Source organism: Felis catus, chromosome C2 (genome assembly GCF_018350175.1).
Source record: "Felis catus isolate Fca126 chromosome C2, F.catus_Fca126_mat1.0, whole genome shotgun sequence".
NCBI lineage: Eukaryota > Metazoa > Chordata > Mammalia > Carnivora > Felidae > Felis > Felis catus.
This window is the reverse complement of record NC_058376.1, coordinates 84,234,127-84,254,555: the sequence shown is the minus strand read 5'-3', so window position 1 is coordinate 84,254,555 and position 20,429 is coordinate 84,234,127. Positions and strand designations below refer to the sequence as shown.

The 20,429-nt window shown below is 33.9% G+C and overlaps 1 protein-coding gene across 8 annotated transcripts in view; it reads left to right on the top strand.

Moving 5' to 3' along the window:
* The window catches only part of ATP11B (ATPase phospholipid transporting 11B (putative)), a 125,550-nt gene that overhangs the window by 14,057 nt on the left and 91,064 nt on the right, over positions 1–20,429 (top strand). For all 8 annotated transcript variants that reach the window (XM_023260365.2, XM_045037221.1, XM_023260368.2 and 5 more), the window contains exons 2-3: positions 14,778–14,894; positions 19,745–19,834. In XM_023260365.2, coding sequence (XP_023116133.1) covers positions 14,778–14,894; positions 19,745–19,834 — 207 coding nt within the window. The remainder of the gene's footprint in view (positions 1–14,777; positions 14,895–19,744; positions 19,835–20,429) is intronic.

Sequence of the window (20,429 nt, the reverse complement as noted above, 5' to 3'; positions counted from 1 at the left end):
CTGACTTCTCATTTTGGTATTTCCACAGTACCAAGCATACTACCTAGTATATAGTCTGTGCTCATAATATTTATAAATTGTATTTTTTAAAAATTAATAGGATAATTTAATAAAGGACATACTAAGTAGTTTGATATTTCAGAATGCTCAGATGTCTTTACTCACATTTGGTACAGTGCCTCACATTGTATCAAGCACATCTTTTCCAATAAATACTTGTGTTACTTATTGGTATTCTAAGATTTTGCTTTGAAGAAAGAGTCCTTTGCAATGAGTGCAGTTGGCAGATAAAGCGTAAGTAGTTGTAGTCAGTTCATCTTAATCATATGTACATAGGAAATTGTTTCTTCACTCTTATATCTCCTGAGCTACAAAGGGAATATAGATATATTTGCTTATCTCAGTTCTCCACTGTGCTCTTTAATATACAAGTTTGAAAAATGCTAACAAAGGTATAAGGGTGGACTTGATTCTTTACTATTGAAAAACTGGCAAATGGTTCTCTAATGTGTTTTCCTGTTGAAATTTAAATGTGAAGGCACAGGCCTCTAACTTAGATATGCAGGAGACTCCTCCCCTCCCGCCCTTTGTGGTTCCAATTCTTTATGCAACTTTAAAGGAAATTGGTACATTGCTTACCTGCTAGTGTTGTCAACCTTTTTTCCAGCATATATTTGCAGAATTTGAAAACAAAACAAAAAAATTTAAAAACTTAGGTATTTATTAGGGGACAGTGAAAGTCAAAATTCTTAAAATTTTTTTTAATGTTTATTCTATTTTTTTTAATGTTTCTTTTTTGAGAGAGAGAGAGAGAGAGAGAGAGAGAGAGAGAGAGAGAGAGAGAATGAGCTGGGGAAGGGCAGAGAGAGAGGGAGACAGAATCTGAAGCAAGCACCAGGCTCTGAGCTGTCAGCACAGAGCCCAGCATGGGACTCGAACTCATGAACTGTGAGATCATGACCTGAGCCGAAGTCGGAGGCTTAACTGACCGAGCCACCCAGATGCCCCTAAAATGTTTATTCTTAGAGGAGTGGGTGCAGACAGAGAGAGAGAGAGAGCGAGAGAGCGAGAGAGAGACAGAACCTGAAGCAGGCTGCATGCTTCGAGCTGTCAGCATAGAGCCCAATGCAGGGCTTGAACTCATGAACCCTGAGATCATGACCTGAGCTGAAGTCGGACAGTTAACTGACTGAGTCACCCAGGTGCCCCTGAAAGTCAAAATTCTTAAGTAATCATAGATGGTTTTGATAATCTTTATACTGTCTCCTAGACCATGAGTTCCCTAATGATGATGTTTCCCATAGATTGAGATAAAGTTTTCAGTTACTCTATGCAAAATAAGAAAAACTAGGTCAATGTAATGCCCGTGTGTGTGTGTGTGTGTGTGTGTGTGTTTGCTTCAGTTTGTAGATGTGCTTGTTTTTAAGGACTATTTTTTTAACTTTTAAAAAATAAACTTTTTATCTTAGAATAGTTTCAGATTTACAGAGAAGTTGGAAAGATAATACAAAGAATTCGTGTATATTCCCTTCACCCAGTTTCTCTTACTAATATTTTACATTACTAGGTTAAACTTGTTACACTGTGAACTAATATTAATACATTATTATTAGTTAAACACTATACTTTATTCAGATATTAGTTTTTCACCAGTGTTCTTTCTTCTGCTTCAAAACTCCATCTGGCATAACACATTACATTTAATGATTCCTTGATCCTTCAATAATTTTGTCTTTCTCATAACTTGATTTTTCTCCCTCTTTACCAGGTGCTTCATTTCAAACCTAAAAATATGATTCGCTTACACTAAAAAATACATATATTTTATTTGATTCAGCTGTAATTACTATCCCTACTTCCCCGCTCTCTTCTTTACCCCTATTTAATCAATCCATTATAGCCTTTTTAATTTTATTCAAACTGTGTTGATCAAAGTCACCAGTGATTTCCTAATTATTAAATTCGGTACTCTTTTTTTCAGTTTTCATCTTTCTCTACAGCATATGAAATAATTCTTTTTTGCAACTTCTTCCTGTGTTTCTGCCACACCTCTCCTCTCTTTTCCTTCTCTCTGGTGATCTTTCTCCTTTGCTTATTCCTTTTCTCCCACATGTATCTTAAATGATAGCCTTGAGAATTCCTTCTCTTGCCCTTTTTCTCTTCTTCCACTGTGCGCTCATAACAGGCAGTCTTATACATTCTTTGATTTTAACTATCATCTTTATGCTTGCTGGGTTCCTATCCCAAGTCCAACCCTCTTTCCTAACATCTAAACAAAAATACCCACTTGCTTTCTAAATATCTATGCTGGGTGTCCCACATTGAAATGAGAAAATAATTGTAGTTTGATCTTAAATATGTGAGTGGAAATAGGAAATTAGGTGATATGTAAGGTAAATAAGGCCTAAATCACTGAAGTTTTATCAACTCCAGGTGGGCAGGGATTAAGTCATCTATTTCTTTATATCACCACTAGTCCTTAGCTTATTACAAAGCACGTAGAAAGTACTCAGTAAATACCCTTTGATTGATTGCTAAAGGAAATTCTTTTCATTACATGTAGAAGTCAAGAACTAGATCAGCCGTACAATTTTAATAGTCATTATGCAGTGTAAATGAACAACTTGCTTCCTGGAAGAAGTGGAAATAGTCGTCTGTCTCTTTTAAAAATACATTTTTAGAATTATGTCAGTTTGACCCAATGTTGCTAAATAATAATTTTTCTGCTTGAGGTTTAATTTTCAATTTTTTGTACCAGTAGTTTAGGATTTGCTGGGTCCTATTTGTTTAACCTTGTACATATATGTTTTATTTTCTTCCAAAGCATGTTTTTTAGATTCCCAGTGCATAAAATTTATAAGACAATTATCATTTTTCCACCCTGCTGTTTTCTACTTTTTGTTTCAGTTCTTGCCTAAATAACTAAATAGGATTCACTCAGCATGTCTGTTCTTTAATTTCAATATATTTTTATGTTGTTTTTATAATTTTTTACCTAATACATTAGCTTGTTTAAATCTAGACTTGAAAATATTTGTTGTGGTTTCCTGGTTTGAATACTGGCAGTACTGCTTATGGTAAAAGCAGCAGCTTCTTCCTTGAGGGATTCTGTTATAGACCCAAGACAGTGAGTATTTGTAACTTATATTTTGGTCTTCCAGGTATCTAGTTGCTTTTCAGCCCTGTCAGACCCTAACAAATATTTTATGAACGCTACATCCCTTCTTATCCAGTGATAAAATTTAAATCTGCAACCTGCCTACACTAATAACTTCTTTAAAAAATCAACATCAAAACTGAAGTTGTTACATGAAGAATAGAGAAATACAGTTATATTAAGTAATTTCTATTTCAGAAGGTAAGTGTGCAGTCATAACTTCAGTAGACATAAAGATCAGATATTATAATCATTGTGAATCCGTGGCCACTAATGCAGACTGCTGAAAGTATAGTGTATACTTCCAAGGCATACCTTGGAAATATTGTGGGTTCAGTTCCAGAGCGCTGCATGCAATAAAGTGAGTAACACAACAAAGCAAGTCAAATGAATTTTTTGATTTCCTAGGGCATATAAAATTTATGTTTACACTATATTAAATTTGCAACATTATTATGTCTAAAAAAGCAATGCACATACCTCAGTTTAAAAACGCTTTATTGCTAAAAAATGCTGACCATAATGTCAGCTTTCAGCAAGTCATAATCTTTTCCTGGTGGAGGGTCTTGCGTGGATATTGATGGCTGCTTACTGATCAGGGTGATGGTTACTAAAAGTTAGGGTGGCTGTGCCAGTTTCTTAAAATAAGGCATCAAGGAACTTTGCTCCATCAGTTGACTCTTTCTTTCATGAAGGTATAGTTTCTCTGTAGCATGTGATACTGCTTGATGACATTTTACTCATACTAAAACTCCTTTCAAAATTGGAGTCAATCCTCTCAAACTCTGCCACTGCTTTATCAACTACGTTTATGTAATAGTCTAAATCCTTTGTTGTCATTTCAACAGTCTCCACAGCATCTTCACTAGGAGTAGATTCTCTTTCAAGAAACCACTTTCTCTGTTCATCCATAAGAAGCAACTCCTCATCCATTAGAGTTTTATCATAAGATTGCAGCAATCCAGCCACATCTTCAGGCTTCACTTTCTAATTCTATCTAGTTTTCTTGCTATTTCCACCTCGTCTGCAGTTGTTTTCTCCACTGAAATCTTAAACCCCTCAAAGTCATCCAGGAGTGTTGGAATCAATGTCTTCCAAACTCCTGCAAATACTGAGATTTTGACCTCTTCCCATGGATCACAGATGTTCTTAATGGTATCCAGAATAGTGAATTCTTTCCAGAAGGTTTTCAGTTTACTTTTCTCAGATGCATCAGAGGAATCCTTCTCTATGGCAGCAATAGCTTTATGAAAAGTTTTTTTTTTCTCACTGATTCAAGTTTTTATTTCAATTTTAGTTAACTATGGTAAAATTGGTTTCAGGTGTAGAATTTAGTGATTCATCACTTACATATAACACCAAGTGCTCATCACGACAAGTACCCTCCTTAATGCCCACCACCCATTTAGCCCATCCCCTGCCCACCTCTCTCCATCGACCCTATTTGTTCTCTATAGTTAAGAGTCTCTTATGGTTTGTTTCCCTGTCTGTCTCTTTTTCCCCCTTCCCTATGTTCATCCACTTTGTTTCTTAAATTCCACATATGAGTGAAATCATATGGTATTTGTCTTTCTGTGTTTTATTTTGCTTAGCATAATACACTTTAACTCCATCCATGCCATTGCAATAGCACAATTTCATTCTTTTTGATGGCTGAGTAATACTCTATTGTATACATATACCCCATCTTCTTTATCCACTCATCAATTGAAGCACTCTTTCCGTAGTTTGGTTGTTTGTTGATGGTGCTGCTATAAACACCGGGGTGCATGTGCCGCATTGAATCAGTAGTTTTGTACCCTTTGGGTAAATACCTCATAGTGCAATTGCTAGGTCATAGAGTAGTTACACTTTTTAACTTTTTGAGGAATGTCCATACTGTTTTCTAGAGTAGCTATACCAGTTGCATTCCTACCAACAGTGTAATAGCATTCCCCTTTTTCCACATCGTCACCAATATCTGTTGTTTCCTGTGTTGTTAATTTTAGCCATTCTGACAGGTGTGAGGTGGTATATCATTGTGGTTTTGATTTGTATTTCCCTGATGATGAGTCATGTTGAGCATCTTTTCATGTGTCTGTTGGCCATCTGGATGTCTTCTTTGGAAAAATGTCTATTCGTGTCTTCTGCCCATTTCTTAACTGGATTATTTATTTTGGGAGTGGTGAGTTTGAGAAGTTCTTTATAGTTTATGGATACTAACCCTTTATAAGATACATCACTTGCAAATATCATCTCCCATTCCAAAGATTGTCTTTTAGTTTTGTTGATTGTTTGCTGTACAGAAGCTTTTTATCCTGATCAAGTCCCAGGGTTCATTTTTGCTTTTGTTTCCCTTGCCTCTAATGACATGTCTAGAAAGAAGTTGCTATGACCAATATCAAAGAGGTTGTTGCCTGTGTTCTCCTCTAGGATTTTGATGGTTTTCTGTTTCACATTTAGGTCTTGAATCCATTTGGAATTGTGTGTGTGTGTGTGTATGGTGTAAGAAAGTGGTCCAGTTTCATTCTTCTGCATGTTGCTGTCTAGTTTTCCCAACAGCATTTGTCTTGAAGGTCAAAATTACTCCTTTATCTGTGGGCTACAGAATGGATGTTGTGTTAGCAGACATGAAAATAACATTAATCTTGTTGTACATCTCCATCAGAGCTCTAGTTGCATTGTCAATAAGCAGCAGTATTTTATAAGAAAGCTTTTTGTCTGAACAGTAAAGTTTCAACAGTGGGCTTTAAAAAAATTCAATAAACCATTTTTGTAAACAGATGTGCCATCATCCAGGCCTTGTTTTACTTCTAGAGCACAGGCAGAGTAGATTTAGCATAATTCTTAAAGGACTTAGGATTTTTAGAATGGTAAATTAGCATATTGGCTTCAACTTAAAGTGGCTACAGCTGCATTAGCCCCCTACTAACAAGAGAGTCAGCCTGTCCTTTGAAACTTTGAAGCCAGGTATTGACTTCTCCTCTCTAGCTATGAAAGTCCTAGATGGCATTTTCTTCTAATACAAGACTGTTTAGTCTATATGGAAGATCTGTTGTTTAGTGTGGCCACCATGATTAATTATCCTAGCTCTGTCTTCTGGATAATTTGCTGCAGCTTCTACATCAGTACTTGCTGCTTCATCTTGAACACTTGTGTTACGGAGGTGGCTTTTTTCCCCCTAAACCTCATGAACCAATCTGCTCTAGGTTCAGACTATTCTTTTGCACCTTCCTTTCCTCTCAGTCTTCATGGATTAAAGAGGGTGAGGGCCTTGTTCTGGCTAAGGCTTTGGTTGAAGGGAATGTTATAACTGGTTTGATTTTCTGTCTAAGCCATTCTAAAACTTTCTCCATGTAAGAAATAAGGCTGTTTTGTTTTCTTATCATTGGTGTGTTCACTGGAGCAACACTTTTAATTTCCTTCAAGAAAAAAGGAAAAAAAAATTTTTTTCATTCACAGCTTGAATAACTGGTACAAGAGGCCTAGCTTTTGGCCCATATCAGCTTTTGACATGCCTTCACTAAGCTTAATCATTTCTAGATTTGATTTAAAGTAAGAGACATGTGACCCTTTCTTTCACTTGAACACTTAGAGGTCCTTGTGGGGTTATTAACTTCAATATTGTTGTGTCTCAGGGAATAGGGAGGCCTAAGGAGAGAAAGAGATGGGGAATGAAGCAGTCAGAGCACACATAGCATTTATTGATGAACTTCACCATCTTTAGGTAGAGTCATGGTGCCCGGTAAAATTACACTAGTAACATCAAAGATCACTGATCACAGATCATTATAACAAATACAACAATAATGAAGATGTTTGAAATAGTGCAAGAATTACCAAAATGTGACACAGAGATGTGAAGTAAGCAAGTGCTGTTGGAAGAATGGTACCAACAGACTTGTTGACACAGGGTTGCCACAAACTCCATTTGTGAAGAACACAGTATCTGCAAAATGCAATAAAATAGGTATGCCTGTATTGGTGACTCAAATTCAAGTGACGTTTCCTTTGGTGATATAATTTCCTGAAACAGTGAACCAACTGTTTACAAAGTTCTGAGAAATCAAACTATTATCTTCCTTCAGTATATGTGGTAGTTGCATTCTTGAAAAATTAATAAATCCATGCAAGGTATTTTTTAAATAGAGATTCCTATTATTCTAAAGAGATTTTCTATCAGTGCAGATATCAAGCAGGGCATTTGAAAGTTGTCTCACGGGACATTCCTTTGTTGGCAGGACTCTATAATGCGCTGTAGAATGTCTGATATCTCTGCCCCACCCACCCATCTGTCCATCCACCTACTAATTCAGTAGACCCTCCCCCAATCATTGTGAAAATCAATACCAATACTTACTTCTGAAATGCTTCCTGGAAGTTTTCCTTCCTTTTCTTAGGCTCGTTCCCCAAGAGGAGTTTTGACTTTGAGTCATATAATCTTTTAGCAGTAATAGAGAGCTACTACATATAGTTCTTTGAGTAAGAATAAGAAGCACACTTAAACAGTCAATCAGAAAAAAATAGATGAGTAGAAAAGTATATGGTCATTGGGAAACATTATTTCAGTAACAGTATTATTTTGGTTGATTTACTAAATGTTAATGCTTGGTATTACATTGTATCTATCTGATAACAGGGACAGCATATGCTTTCATTCTGTGTAAGAGCAAGAGTGTTACAGATTTTGAGCAATATTAAAATTTTTTGTAATTAGGGCAAGTGAAAGGTAAATTATCTAGATTAAGGAAAGTGGGACTGGTAGGAAGTACAGGATTGTTGGGTTTTCTTATTGTTGCTTCTGCTCTTGTTGTTTATTTGGTAGCAGTTTCTTGGTTCTGGCATTCCTGAAATCAGGTTTCTATATATAAAATTAATGAGGCAATTGTGTATCTTTCTTCCACCCTACTTTTTTTTCCGACTTTTTGTGTCAGTTTTTGCCAAAGTAACTGAATAGGATTCACCCTCTGTCTCTGTCCTTTGACTTGAAGATGCTTTTTCATGCTATTATTTAGAATTTTGTGGTTGTGTCTTTGTTCTTGGTATTTTTAAATATTAAACCTTGTATATACTGTGTAAAAGATACGGTTTTTGATTGACTACATGTCTCTAGCCTTCCTCAGAGTTGTAATCCATTGCTTCTGTTATTCTAATTAGGACCTACAAAACCATCTTCATTGCCATTGCTGTGTACGATTGTGAGGGGAGAAGGTAAAGGTTCAAAAGTATTTGAAAAACTGGGTAGAAATTTTTTACGTAGTTACCTCTAATTTGGATACCACAGTTAGAAGATTTACCAGTTTCACTTCTTGTCCAGCCAGTGTTCAACCTGATAGGCAGAACAACAGCAATAAATAAATAAATAAATAAATAAATAAATAAATAAATAAATAAATAAATAAATAAAAATTTAGCGTTCTTTGTGATTTTTAAACTTGATCTAAACTAAAACAGCCTCACACATTTATTTTTTTGTCATAAATGTCTCTGTTGCCATACATGGAAAACACCAGCGTGACAAACAAAAGAAATTAAATATTATGGTTGAATTGTGATCGAATAGGACTCTTCTAATCCAGAAAACCCATGGGAAATTTTCAAATGGCTAAAATTGATATTTTTAATGGTGGTAAAATATATGTAACATAAAATTTACCATTTTAACCATTTTCAAGTTTACTGTTCTGTGGCATTAAGTACATTCACACTGTTGTGCATATCACCACCGTCCATCTCCTGAACTTTTTCATCTTCCAAAACTGAAACTTTGTACCCATTAAACACAGACTCCCTGTTCCCCTGTTCACTAAACATCTGGCAAACTGAATTTGGCTGTCTCTTGATAAAGAATCATACAGCATTTGTTCTTGGCATGTCTTCCGGGTATATCCATATTGTAGCATGTGTCAGAATTTCCTTTTTTAAGGCTGAGTAATAGCTCATTGTGTGTATATACCATATTTTGCTTATCCATTCATCTGTCGATGAACATTTGTGTTGCTTCCACCTTTTGGCTATTGTGAATAATACTCGTATTATTCAATATATCTGTGTACAAATATCTGTTCAAGTCTCTGCTTTTACATTTTTTGTGTGTACCCAGAGGTGGAATTGATGGATCATATGATCATTGTGTTTACTTCTTTTGAAGAGTCTCCATAATATTTCCACAGAGGCTGTACCACTTTACATTTCCACTGGCAGTATACAAGGATTCTAATGTCTCCATATCCTTGCCAATACTAATTATTTTGTTTTGGTTTGTTTTGATAGTAGCCATCCCAGTGGGTGGCTAAGTGGTACCTCATGGTTTTGATTTGCATATCCCTAATAGAACTTGGTTTCTTTGACATCCAGAAATGAACCCCAACCAACTGTAAAGTTATAATAAATGGTTTTGATGAGAATAAGATAAATCTAAGAACAGCAGAATGAAAAGCTTCTTATTAGCCTCTCTTTCATTGGTAATGATGGGTTTCACTCTACAGGATCACTTTTAAAGTTTTTCCTTTTTCTTTTAAATATCATTGAATTTAAACTCAATTTGGTAGAAAAGTTATTGTTAAAAATATTTAAAAACTAAACTTAGAACCTCAAAACTACAGAATTTATTGTATCCAGTAAATTATTCATTAATTTCAGTAATTATTCATTAAATAATTAGCACATACTATCTTTAAGGATCTTGTAGTCTGGGGACACCTGGGTGGCTCAGTTAATTAAGCATCTGACTGTTGATTTTGGCTCAGGTCGTGATCTCACTGGTTCCTGAGTTTAAGCCCCACATCGGGCTCCATGCTGACAGTGCAGAGCCTGCTTGGGATTCTCTCTCTCCCCCTCCCCTGCTTGCACAATCTTTCTCTCAAAATAAATAAATAAACTTAAAAAAAAAAATCTTACAGTCTGGAGGGGGAGCTGGATATACAGATGAGTAATTACTAATCTGTGTAATAAAATCTATAATGAGAGTATATAAAAGGTTTGTTGGGCATAATAACAAATGCCTTCCTTTGTTTCTGGGGAAAAAGAAGTGTCAGGGAAAGCTCTATTGAGAAGGAACCTCCTAAGCTGAAACTTGAAGGATGAAGAGGCTTTTGCTGGAGGTAAATGTTGGCACAGAAAAATCAAGTTTGGGAAGTAATATAATCTATCAGAGATGAGCTTCCTGTAATAAAGCATTGACAGATGATTTAAGAATTTTGGAGTCACTTAAAAACTGAGAACAAACTGAGGGTTGATGGGGGGTGGGAGGGAGGAGAGGGTGGGTGATGGGTATTGAGGAGGGCATCTTTTGGGATGAGCACTGGGTGTTGTATGGAAACCAATTTGTCAATAAATTTCATATAAAAAAAACAAAAAAACAACAAAAAAAAGAATTTTGGAGTCAAAGGTCACTCTAAATTTTATATCCTGTAGTTAGTCAGTCCTAACCTACCCCTGCATTTAAGCCAACTTCCTGGAAGCCCAGACTGGTTTGATAGATGGAGAACAACCTTAAGTCCTAAAATGAAAATTATGTAATAGGAAACAAAAATGTTTAATTATTGTGTTTGTTTACAAGTATTTTAATTTATTCTCTATCACCTTCCTTTGTTAACAGTGTAAAATTATCTTGCCCTTACAGTACCTTCATATAGGTATATTTTATTTAAAGTCTATGTCCAGGAAATAATAATTCACAATTAAGTTTATAGATTTGGTAAAATACACTAAATCATTCTTCCCCAGAATCATCATATTTTTACTAGGCCATTTTCATGTGCCTGTGTACATTGGAGCATACAGCCAACAAAAATTACTTTCTGTCATATGAAGCATGTGATTAAAGCTTTTGTTCATTTATTTTAATAACAGTGGTATTGCAGTGTTGACTCTGCAGCTTTTTGGTTTTTTTTGAGTTTGGATGGGTTTTTTGGTGTATGGTTTGTCTTGAAGCTTTTTCTTTATGTTTTAGAGGGAATAGATCACATATAAGAATAAGAAGCACAGATTTACTTTGATCACTGTGAACTCCAAAGATGATATTTTCTTAGTTATTGTAAAGAAGTGTAACAGTTTTAATTATAGGACTACAGTTTTAGCCATTGTTAGCGTTTTATTTGTAATATTTGTAATTTTCCTAAAATCTTTGGGATTTTAAGATTACGGAGAGGCTGGTATATTTGGTATGAAAATGTAAAACGTAGTGATTCATTTCCAAGTACTGCTGTGTGCCAGAGACCAACTTCTAAAAATTATAAAGCTATTTAGTGGTTTGGTTTCCCTAGATCTCATCAGTTTTTGGTTACAAAAGGAATCTCTTTTAAAACCATTCCTATGTGTTGTCAGTTTGTTCCCAAGATGCCGTCATGAGATTTTTTCTACCTTACCTGCTTTTTCTTTTTAAATACCTATGAATTTAACGTATGCTCACAAATCCAGACTGAAAAGAGGTTTTGAATTTCATACTTTTATAGAATATGAGAGTTTTTTATTTTTAAATTATTTACAGTTGTGTGTTTCCAAAGCTTGTATCCTACTTTTTAGCAGGAATTAAAATAAAATTAGGATGGCTAGAATAGTATTAATCTATCTAAATTCCTTTCCCTAGGGCAAGGTGAATCAGAGGAAAAAGGAGCAGGCTAGCATCAAGGGGTTGAAGGTGTGAATGGGTAGTTTGAGATGACAGCAGAAAATGTGATGTGTGCCAACCTTGGCATGTAGCCTTGACCAAGTGATTAGGAAGTTCAGACTGTATTTCTTTCTTAGTGCCATGACTTGCTATTAATGCTTGCTAGAAAAGTGTGAAACTGTACTTGAACTTCACACTAACAGTATAGTTATACACTTAATTTTGGTCACATGTTTGTTTTGGCTCCTGTTAAAGAGTAGAGGTGTTATTGAAACATAAAGATTCTCTTGTGTTGTTTTTAAAACCTGCAATGTTGAGATGAAGAACTGATTACAAAAGCAAGACTTTAGATAAGTGGTTTTAAGCTTCTTTACATCATGAGAAACCGATGAAACCTATGCTCACTCTCATTGGAAAAATACACATGTTAAGTGAATCTGCATACAGTTTCAGAGATTCACAGACCTGAAGTCCATTTATGGATCCTGCCCTAAGTCACTTTCTTTATTTTTGGACAGTGTTATTCTTTTATTTAGTTGTGGCTGGCTTAATTTGTTGCAGAGAAGGCAATGCTAATGAACTGAAGTTAGAGGTTTGATTTCGATAAGGGACAGCTAGGTGTACTTATACTGCAGTCACAAATATAAAATTTAACCGTTTTTGTGGAAAAAATAACATCCACACATATATACATGCCATTGATTATAAAATGATTGAATGAGATCATGTGAATTAATTACAACTGAAAAAAACTCAAAATACCTAGGTGGATTTTGTAGCATCTTTGGGAATTAAGGAAAAACTTCTCAACCTCCTTTTGGAATTATCTAATGTTAAATTACTATATTTTGGAATATACTGATTTTGCACTTAAAATTCAGTTTAAAATTGGTTTTATTTTTGGAACATTTCAATATATCCCCTTGAAATAATTGTAGGAATCTAAGGAGTTTCAAACTTTAGTATGTGATTACTGGTACAGTCAGTAGAGATGAATGGAGAAGGATGTTTGCATCCTGGGAAGTCATGAATGAGATGTTGCAATAGTAACATATATAAATAACATACATATTGTAGGGGAGTCTTTGTTTTTCACTTTGTTTCTTTAGATGTACTTAGTAATAAATTCCAGTCTTGGTGGAATTTAGTAAAAAATAAAATTCTGTATCACTGGTTCTTAGTCTCAATTGTCTTGACATCTTCCTAAAGATTTATGTATTCTTTCAGACCCACAAATGTACTTTCTTTTTTCTTTAATTTATTCCAGAAGCTTACATACATGGTATGTAACTTACTGTTATTTTTACATGGTTTCAAAGTGGATGTGGAATAAATATGCTTCATGTAGTCTAATGTTTCAGTTACCAGTGTGTCCCTCTTATATAACTTTATGAACTTTATTTTCAAACTTCCTGTGAACCCCCTTTGAGAAATACAGGCATGGACTATAGCAGTAGCATGCAAACTCTTTATTCATTTATTTGTTGAGTTAGGGCATATTATGATTTGCTTGAGTAATTAACAAATCACATAATCCTACATGGATTAGCATAGTACTTAACCTCAATACATATTTGTTGAATGAATAAATAGCACATATCTTTAAGGTGATTGCAGTATTCTAGATAGAGCAGTAAGTTCCAACTCTGATTATGAGGCCTGCCTTTCCCCCCCTCCATAAGTTATTATAGGGAAAAATTGTGAAATGTTTAAAGGAAAATTTAGGAAGAAGATAAATATGCATGCCATATTTTATCCTTGAAGAAACTGATTTTGAAATCAGACACATAATGGCACATTCACATCCACAAAATGTGGTCATCACTATAAATAGCATAAGCAAATAAAATGAAACTTCATGGTTTTTTTATGGAGCATACAAATGCATTTAATTTTCACAGTCTTGTAGTAGCTGTTTCTAAGATCACAGAATAAAAATTTTTAAACCAAGAATGACAGCAGTTGAAATCTATACATAGCACTGTTAATATTCTGATGTGCTAAACAAAATATACCTCTAGGTAATATGGGAATTTCCACTATCTGTGTATGTATGTACTTAATGGAAATTTTACAAGGATGCCAAGCATCAAATGGCAGCCACATTACTTACTTAGTAGATTACTAAATTAGAGTCCTTAATGGCTACAAGTAGATCATTGTAATTACAAATACCAGCTTTAGTTAACTTTTTCATAACTTAGTAGCAATAGTAGAGCCACAAACAAAGGTCTTGCTTTTGTTGGTTGCTTTCATCCTGTCATAGGATCGCCAAGATCTGCCAAAAGAGTATTGAAGACTCACTTGCCACCTAGGAAAATAGTAAAATACTGTGGGAATAAAGTATCAGCATTCTTGTCCCAGTGAAAACTTTTACATTAGAGATCATTGATAAATGTACCTTGAGAAATGGTTTCCTAAATTTGAGGCCAGAATTACATCTCCACATTTCAGGGACTCAATTGATAATAAGACTACCACAAAGAGATGATTATGTGGAGTGAATCTGGGCAGGACCCTACCAGTGCATTGTGAGTCTCGTGGGATCAAAGTTCTTTGAAACCAAGTTGATCTGGGTGTGGAAGAAGTAAAATATAAACCTCTGTCATCAGATGTAGTAGGTGCTGATTAGGCTATAGGTACACAGAATTTCCACATCACTGAGTAGGAATCCATCTTAAGAGAAAGGCAAGGAACCCCTAGGAATGAAAGGGAAGGAAAGAAATACTGTCCTCAAATGCTTCTGTAGATCTTCTACATGATTTTCCCCCCTTACAGTAGCATTTCTAACAGTATGGATTATTTTTCATTATCAGAGGTATTACCTAAGTGTTTATTTGAAGATAATATGTTAGTTTACCTGGGAAAGAAAAATGTATATGCCTTAACTCTGCTAGTAATTAGATTGAGCCTATATGCAGTTCAAGGCCAGTAATAATATGTGCAATCTGGTCAGTTAAATAAAACCAGCAATAAAGAATCATAACAACTAACCTTCTTAGTCATTATTTTTCTTTTGCTTGGTCTTAGGGTTTTGACCCACCTCATCAAAGTGACACAAGAACTATTTACATAGCCAACAGGTTTCCTCAGAATGGCCTTTACACACCTCAGAAATTTATAGATAACCGGATCATTTCATCTAAGGTAAGGATTAACACTTATTAAAACTATAGATATGTTCCATTTTGTTTTGAAAAGTAATTTATTTATTCCAGTATACATTTATATCCTTAAAAATTCAAGGAAATGGTGTTTGGTAAATAGATCTTACCCAAAATTGTGAACTGTAAAATAAAAGGAGTTGCCAGTTGCTAATACCAGGTAACTAACATGCCAAAAATTATCCCTAGTTGCAATTAAACTGAGGAACTAAATATTTATACGGTGTGCCAGGTACTATGTTAGGTACATCTCATATCATTTAATTCATACAGCAACTCTGAGATCGCTTTTACAAAGTGTTATACTCATTTTATATTTGTGTCTTTAATTAAAGTGTTGGGAAATAATTTACCCAGGGTTGCACACTAAATGACAAGATTGGAGTTTGAACTCAGTTCTGTGTGACTTTAAAGCCTGACTTCCTCTAATTTTATCACTCTTCTGTAAACAAGAAATTTACATATATAGTACCAAGGTACTGCTTCACTCACGTATTCTTCCTTGTTTCATTTTTTTCTATAACATTTTTAAGATGTCTTTGTTTATTTTGAAACTGAAGATTACAGGTTAATGCTGTCCCAGTAAACTTTTCTCATGATGAAGGAAACGTTTTCTGTGCTACTATGATAACCAGTAGCTGTTTAGGGCTAGTTAGGCCTTATAATATGGCTAATGCCACTGAAAAACACAATTTTTAATTAAATCTTAATTTATTTTCGATTAAGTGTCAGGAGCCATATGCAACTACTGGTTACCTATTGGAAAGTGCAGTTAGGATGTGAATCAGACTAAGAGTAAAGTTTTCCTTAGATCATTGCTATTGTTTGATAGACCACTTTAAGAAGCGTCTTTGTACTGCTCCTTCTCTGCCTTCCAGAGTAACTAATTGTATCTCTGTCATCCTGATCTCCTCTTTCCCAAGAGTATTGTCTTAGGTCAGTGGTTTCTTTGTTCTGCCCCTTTTCTCATCCTTCACATTATTTACAGATGCAACATACCCATTAGTGAGATCTGTCATTTTGGACAGTGGTTCTAAAGCAGGGGGCAGGAAGGGAAAATGTTAGAATCTAGGGTAATAGAAGAGCTTTAGATTAATGACACAGTTCTTAGTAAATCATGCAAGAAATAAAAGTCCTTGAAAATTTTAAGTTTTTTTTAACTTTGTGTATAATTTATATATAGTAAAATTTCACCAATTTTAAGTGTGCAATTTGATGAGTTTTGACAAATGTATAGCATCATGGGACCACCACAACCAAGATAAAGAGTATATACAGAAGTAAAAAGTTAGCAGCCAGTCCCCCTCCTCCTCATCTCTAGCACTAGCAACCACTGATCTGTTTTCTATAACTATAGTTTCACCTTTTCTAGAATATCACATAAATATAGTCATGTAGTATGAGTCTTCTCTGACTTCATTTCATGTAACAGTAATCTTGAGATTGATCTTTGTTGTTGCATATATCAGTAGTTCACTCCTTTTTGGTGTAGAGTTTAGCTATCATCCTGGGTTTGGATAGTTTACATTCTGAATTTGGGTCATTTTCCTTGCCTGGTTCTTTCACTACCAGTATTTTCTCCCCCTTAAATTTCCATCTAGTTTTCCAGCCCTGAATTCAAATCTGTCATATTTTGTGATAAGGGTATAATTTTTCTCCCTACTGTTTGCTGCCATAGCTGTGAGAGTTGGATAGTGTCTCCAGGTTAAGAAGCCATAGTTTACAATTCATATTCATATTCCTTTCATTTGCACTTTTTAAAAATTAAACTCTCTTCTAGTTTCTATCTAAATTTTGGATACTTTCCAGGATCCATTTTAAAATCTAGTTTTTGTAATCTCATCTGCTGTGAGTAACAGGACCACTTTAGTCCTCTGCCAGTATTGAAAGCTGAGTGTCCTGGAAAATTTGAGAGATTAAATATCTTTATATGATCGTATTTATATGCAGCAGTATTACGGTTCATGTTTTTGACCACAGTTTTAAAAATATAGATATTTAAATAAACATTGCTTTTTTAAAAGCATATAAGGACTGTCTCTCTCATTATTCCCTTATTTATTCTACTAGTAATTTCTCACATCCCTTCCAAACCAGATTACCTGCTATTCCATAAACCCATGTTGAACTTCCCTACTACTGTGCCTTTGCTGTGATTTCATGTGATTAACCACTTCTTTTTAAATATAGATTATATTTTTTGCAGAGGTTATAAATTTCATGTTTTTATGGAAATAGAAAATTCATGTTCTTGACCACAGATTCAGGAATGTGGGTATTTATATACAATGTCCATTTTTTTCTTGACCATAAATGAGGCTTTTTAAAAAATTCCCTTTGTACTACCTTTCTGCTCCCTTTTTATTCCCTTAAACTCTTCTGGACTGTATTATTTTCTGTCCCACAAAGTCATGATGAACTTTGCTCTTCTCTGCCTGTGTTCATGCTGTCCTTTTTTCCTGAAATGGTCTCCCTCTCTTTGCCCCCTATTTTCAGCCTGTTGAATGTTGCCCTGTTAAAGCCCATGTTGAATATGACCTTCCTCATTAAATTTTTCTCTCACTGACTGCTTTTCATTTTAATTCTTTGTATATTCCTTCATTTACTTTACCTTTCAATATAGCTATTGATATTTATTCTGAATTTCTTCTAATATGAAAGCTTCTTTGTTCCTCTTACAGCACAAGAGTCTTATACATTGTAGGTGCATGATACATCTTTGTTTAATTTACCATAGTAACTACCTTATTTAAACTTTACGAAAGATGTAATTTCATAATTATGATTTGGTTTTCTTACTAATATCAGAACTTGAAGAAAAAAGATCAGTTGTATAGTCATATACATAGCTAAAAAAGAAGTTATACTTCTAATTTAATTTTATTGACCATTATTACATAATAATAAAATAACTTTAAAGCATAATTATTATTTTTCTTAAAATATTTTTATATTATTTAACATTTATCCTATAGTTTCTCTTCTACATATGATAGGATAAGCACAGACTATAGACTTGTTCAGTCTATTAATGTATTTTGTATTTTAGAAAACCTGGAAAAAACAATTCCTAATATTTGTAAGCTGGTTTTCATAAGAAATTTTTATTTATTCTGAGTTTTTCCATGTATTATTGAACTAGCCAAAGAAAATATCCTGAAACCAGTTACCTTATTGCCAATTTATGTAATTGTTCTTTTCAAGATTTTGGAAGACAAAAATACATTCTGTTATGATTTTAAAAGATTGATGTGAAGTTAGGACATTGCCAACTTGATTCTTAAAAAGTTTTACACATTTAATTTGGTAACTAAGGGACTCCAGTTAAGATCACCTGAAGATGATATGACCCAAAGTTACCATCTCAGAGATACACATTGAGCAGTGACTGGAAAGCATCTACCTCTCTTCTCTCCAGAGCCCTGAACATAGTCCCCAGTCCCAGATTCTGGAGCCACTAGTGCTACCACTACCACAAGAAAATGTGTTTCAGGTATCAGATTAGAACTGAAATTATAATTTGACCTGAAAGAAATGTTGTTAGGTATTGTACTATTTATATATCCTTGGGTCATAGAGACTGTTGTGGGCTTTCCTGGGAACTTAACCCTAATTGTTTATGTGGGGAAGGACATTTCAGATCTCAGCTGATTAAGAAGTGAATTTTTGAAGTAAGAAAATTCAGAAATTAGAACCATCTTACATTGCACCAGAGAAAATTAAGTAAACTGCCTCTTTAGAAATTTTGAATAGGATCAGTAACCACTAAGACTTCATTTGCCTGACATCCGAATAATCATCTGAAAAAAATTCATTTCTACCTAATGTATGTATGTATGTATTTCTTTATTTATTCATCTATTCTTCTAAAGTTTTGGTCTCCACCTATGTGCTGAGTAGTAGTGGTAAGTGCTGGAGATTGAGCAGTAAGTAAAACAATGTCCCTAGCCTCAGGGATCTTACATTCTACTGAGAGAGTATATAGGGTGAAGTAACAGTGCTATAATGTTTGGCATATTATTACCCTTATAATATAGCATTATAGGCTTATATGCTGATTAATAATATAATAGACACATGGCAATTAGTATGAGCCAGTTTCTGTCCTAAGTGCATCATAAATATATTAGCTTATTTAAGCCTTATAACAACCCTATAAAATAGGGCTATTATTGTCTTCATTTTATAGAGGCACAAAGTAGGGTGCAGAGAGATTAGTCCAAGGTCATTTAGTGACAGTCTTACTTTAAAAATTGACATTGTGACAGATTTTCGTGTCCTTTATGAGATTGTCTTGGTGGTTATACCACCACTTATGTAAAGTGTTTTTTAATCTTTTTCACATTCTTGGTTATTTTTCCATATTTTGTACTTAACAAAGAATAATAAAATAGTTACACCATTTCCTTTGCTTCTGATACTGAGCTAAATAAAATGGAAAATAAATTGTGTCTGGGATCAGCATTTGTATCAGCTCTTGTTTATTTTTACACTTAGTTTTGTGTAACCAAAGACCAAAATAAATTATTAAATGTTGTTTTAGATTTGCCTTCTCCAACTTCTAAAAAATCAAGAATTTAATAACAAAATTGGTAGATTCCAATTTATCTCATCTTTTTAAATTACACTAAAATTGCCAATAAATAGTATAAGAAAAAAAGAATAGAATAAAAGTTCTGAAACTCTTAAAAACGATATAGTTTTTATAGCATCAAGAGTTACATAAATTTGTCTAAGGATTTCATAAGTCTTATTTTGCTTTCCTTATTATTACATTGATATCGTATATATTATTTTAAGTGTTAATTTATCCTTCTCTCTCTGTTTTTTTAGTATACTGTGTGGAATTTTGTTCCAAAAAATTTATTTGAACAATTCAGAAGAGTGGCAAACTTTTATTTTCTTATTATATTTTTGGTTCAGGTAAGCTTTATCACTCAATGGATTAAATTTATATAATGACTTCTATGTTTAGGGAAAAGTTATATTGCATTCTAAATCATTTGACTATGGGATCAGTTTTTTCCTGCATAGCTTCCCCATTGTAATCAGTGAATGTAGTTATTTAAACCACATGCAGATTTCTAAAAAATAGCTTGTGAATTTTAAGATTAATTTTATATTGTTTCATTACTGATGTGCTATGGTGCTGATAATTATAATCAAAGCCAATTTTACATTTCACTTGCTCTGCATCAGAACATAAATATTTTGACTTATATAGCACATGTTTTTGGCACATTTCTGCCTACGGAATGATCTTTGTCCAAGTAAATCTTTCTTTGACTTTTCCTTTGTTTTGAATTTAAATTTTACTTTTATTTAAAAATTTTTTCTAATTTTAAGAATCCCCATGAATATAGATTTTTATTATGGGAACCATTTTCTTAAGTCTATTCATGATAAACTCTTTGATAGTTTCTTAATTTTCACATTGTGCTTTTTTTTCTCTAATATCAAAGTATCAAGAGAATAGCTTATAAAATTTGAGTATAAGTCAAAATTTAAAAATAGTGAT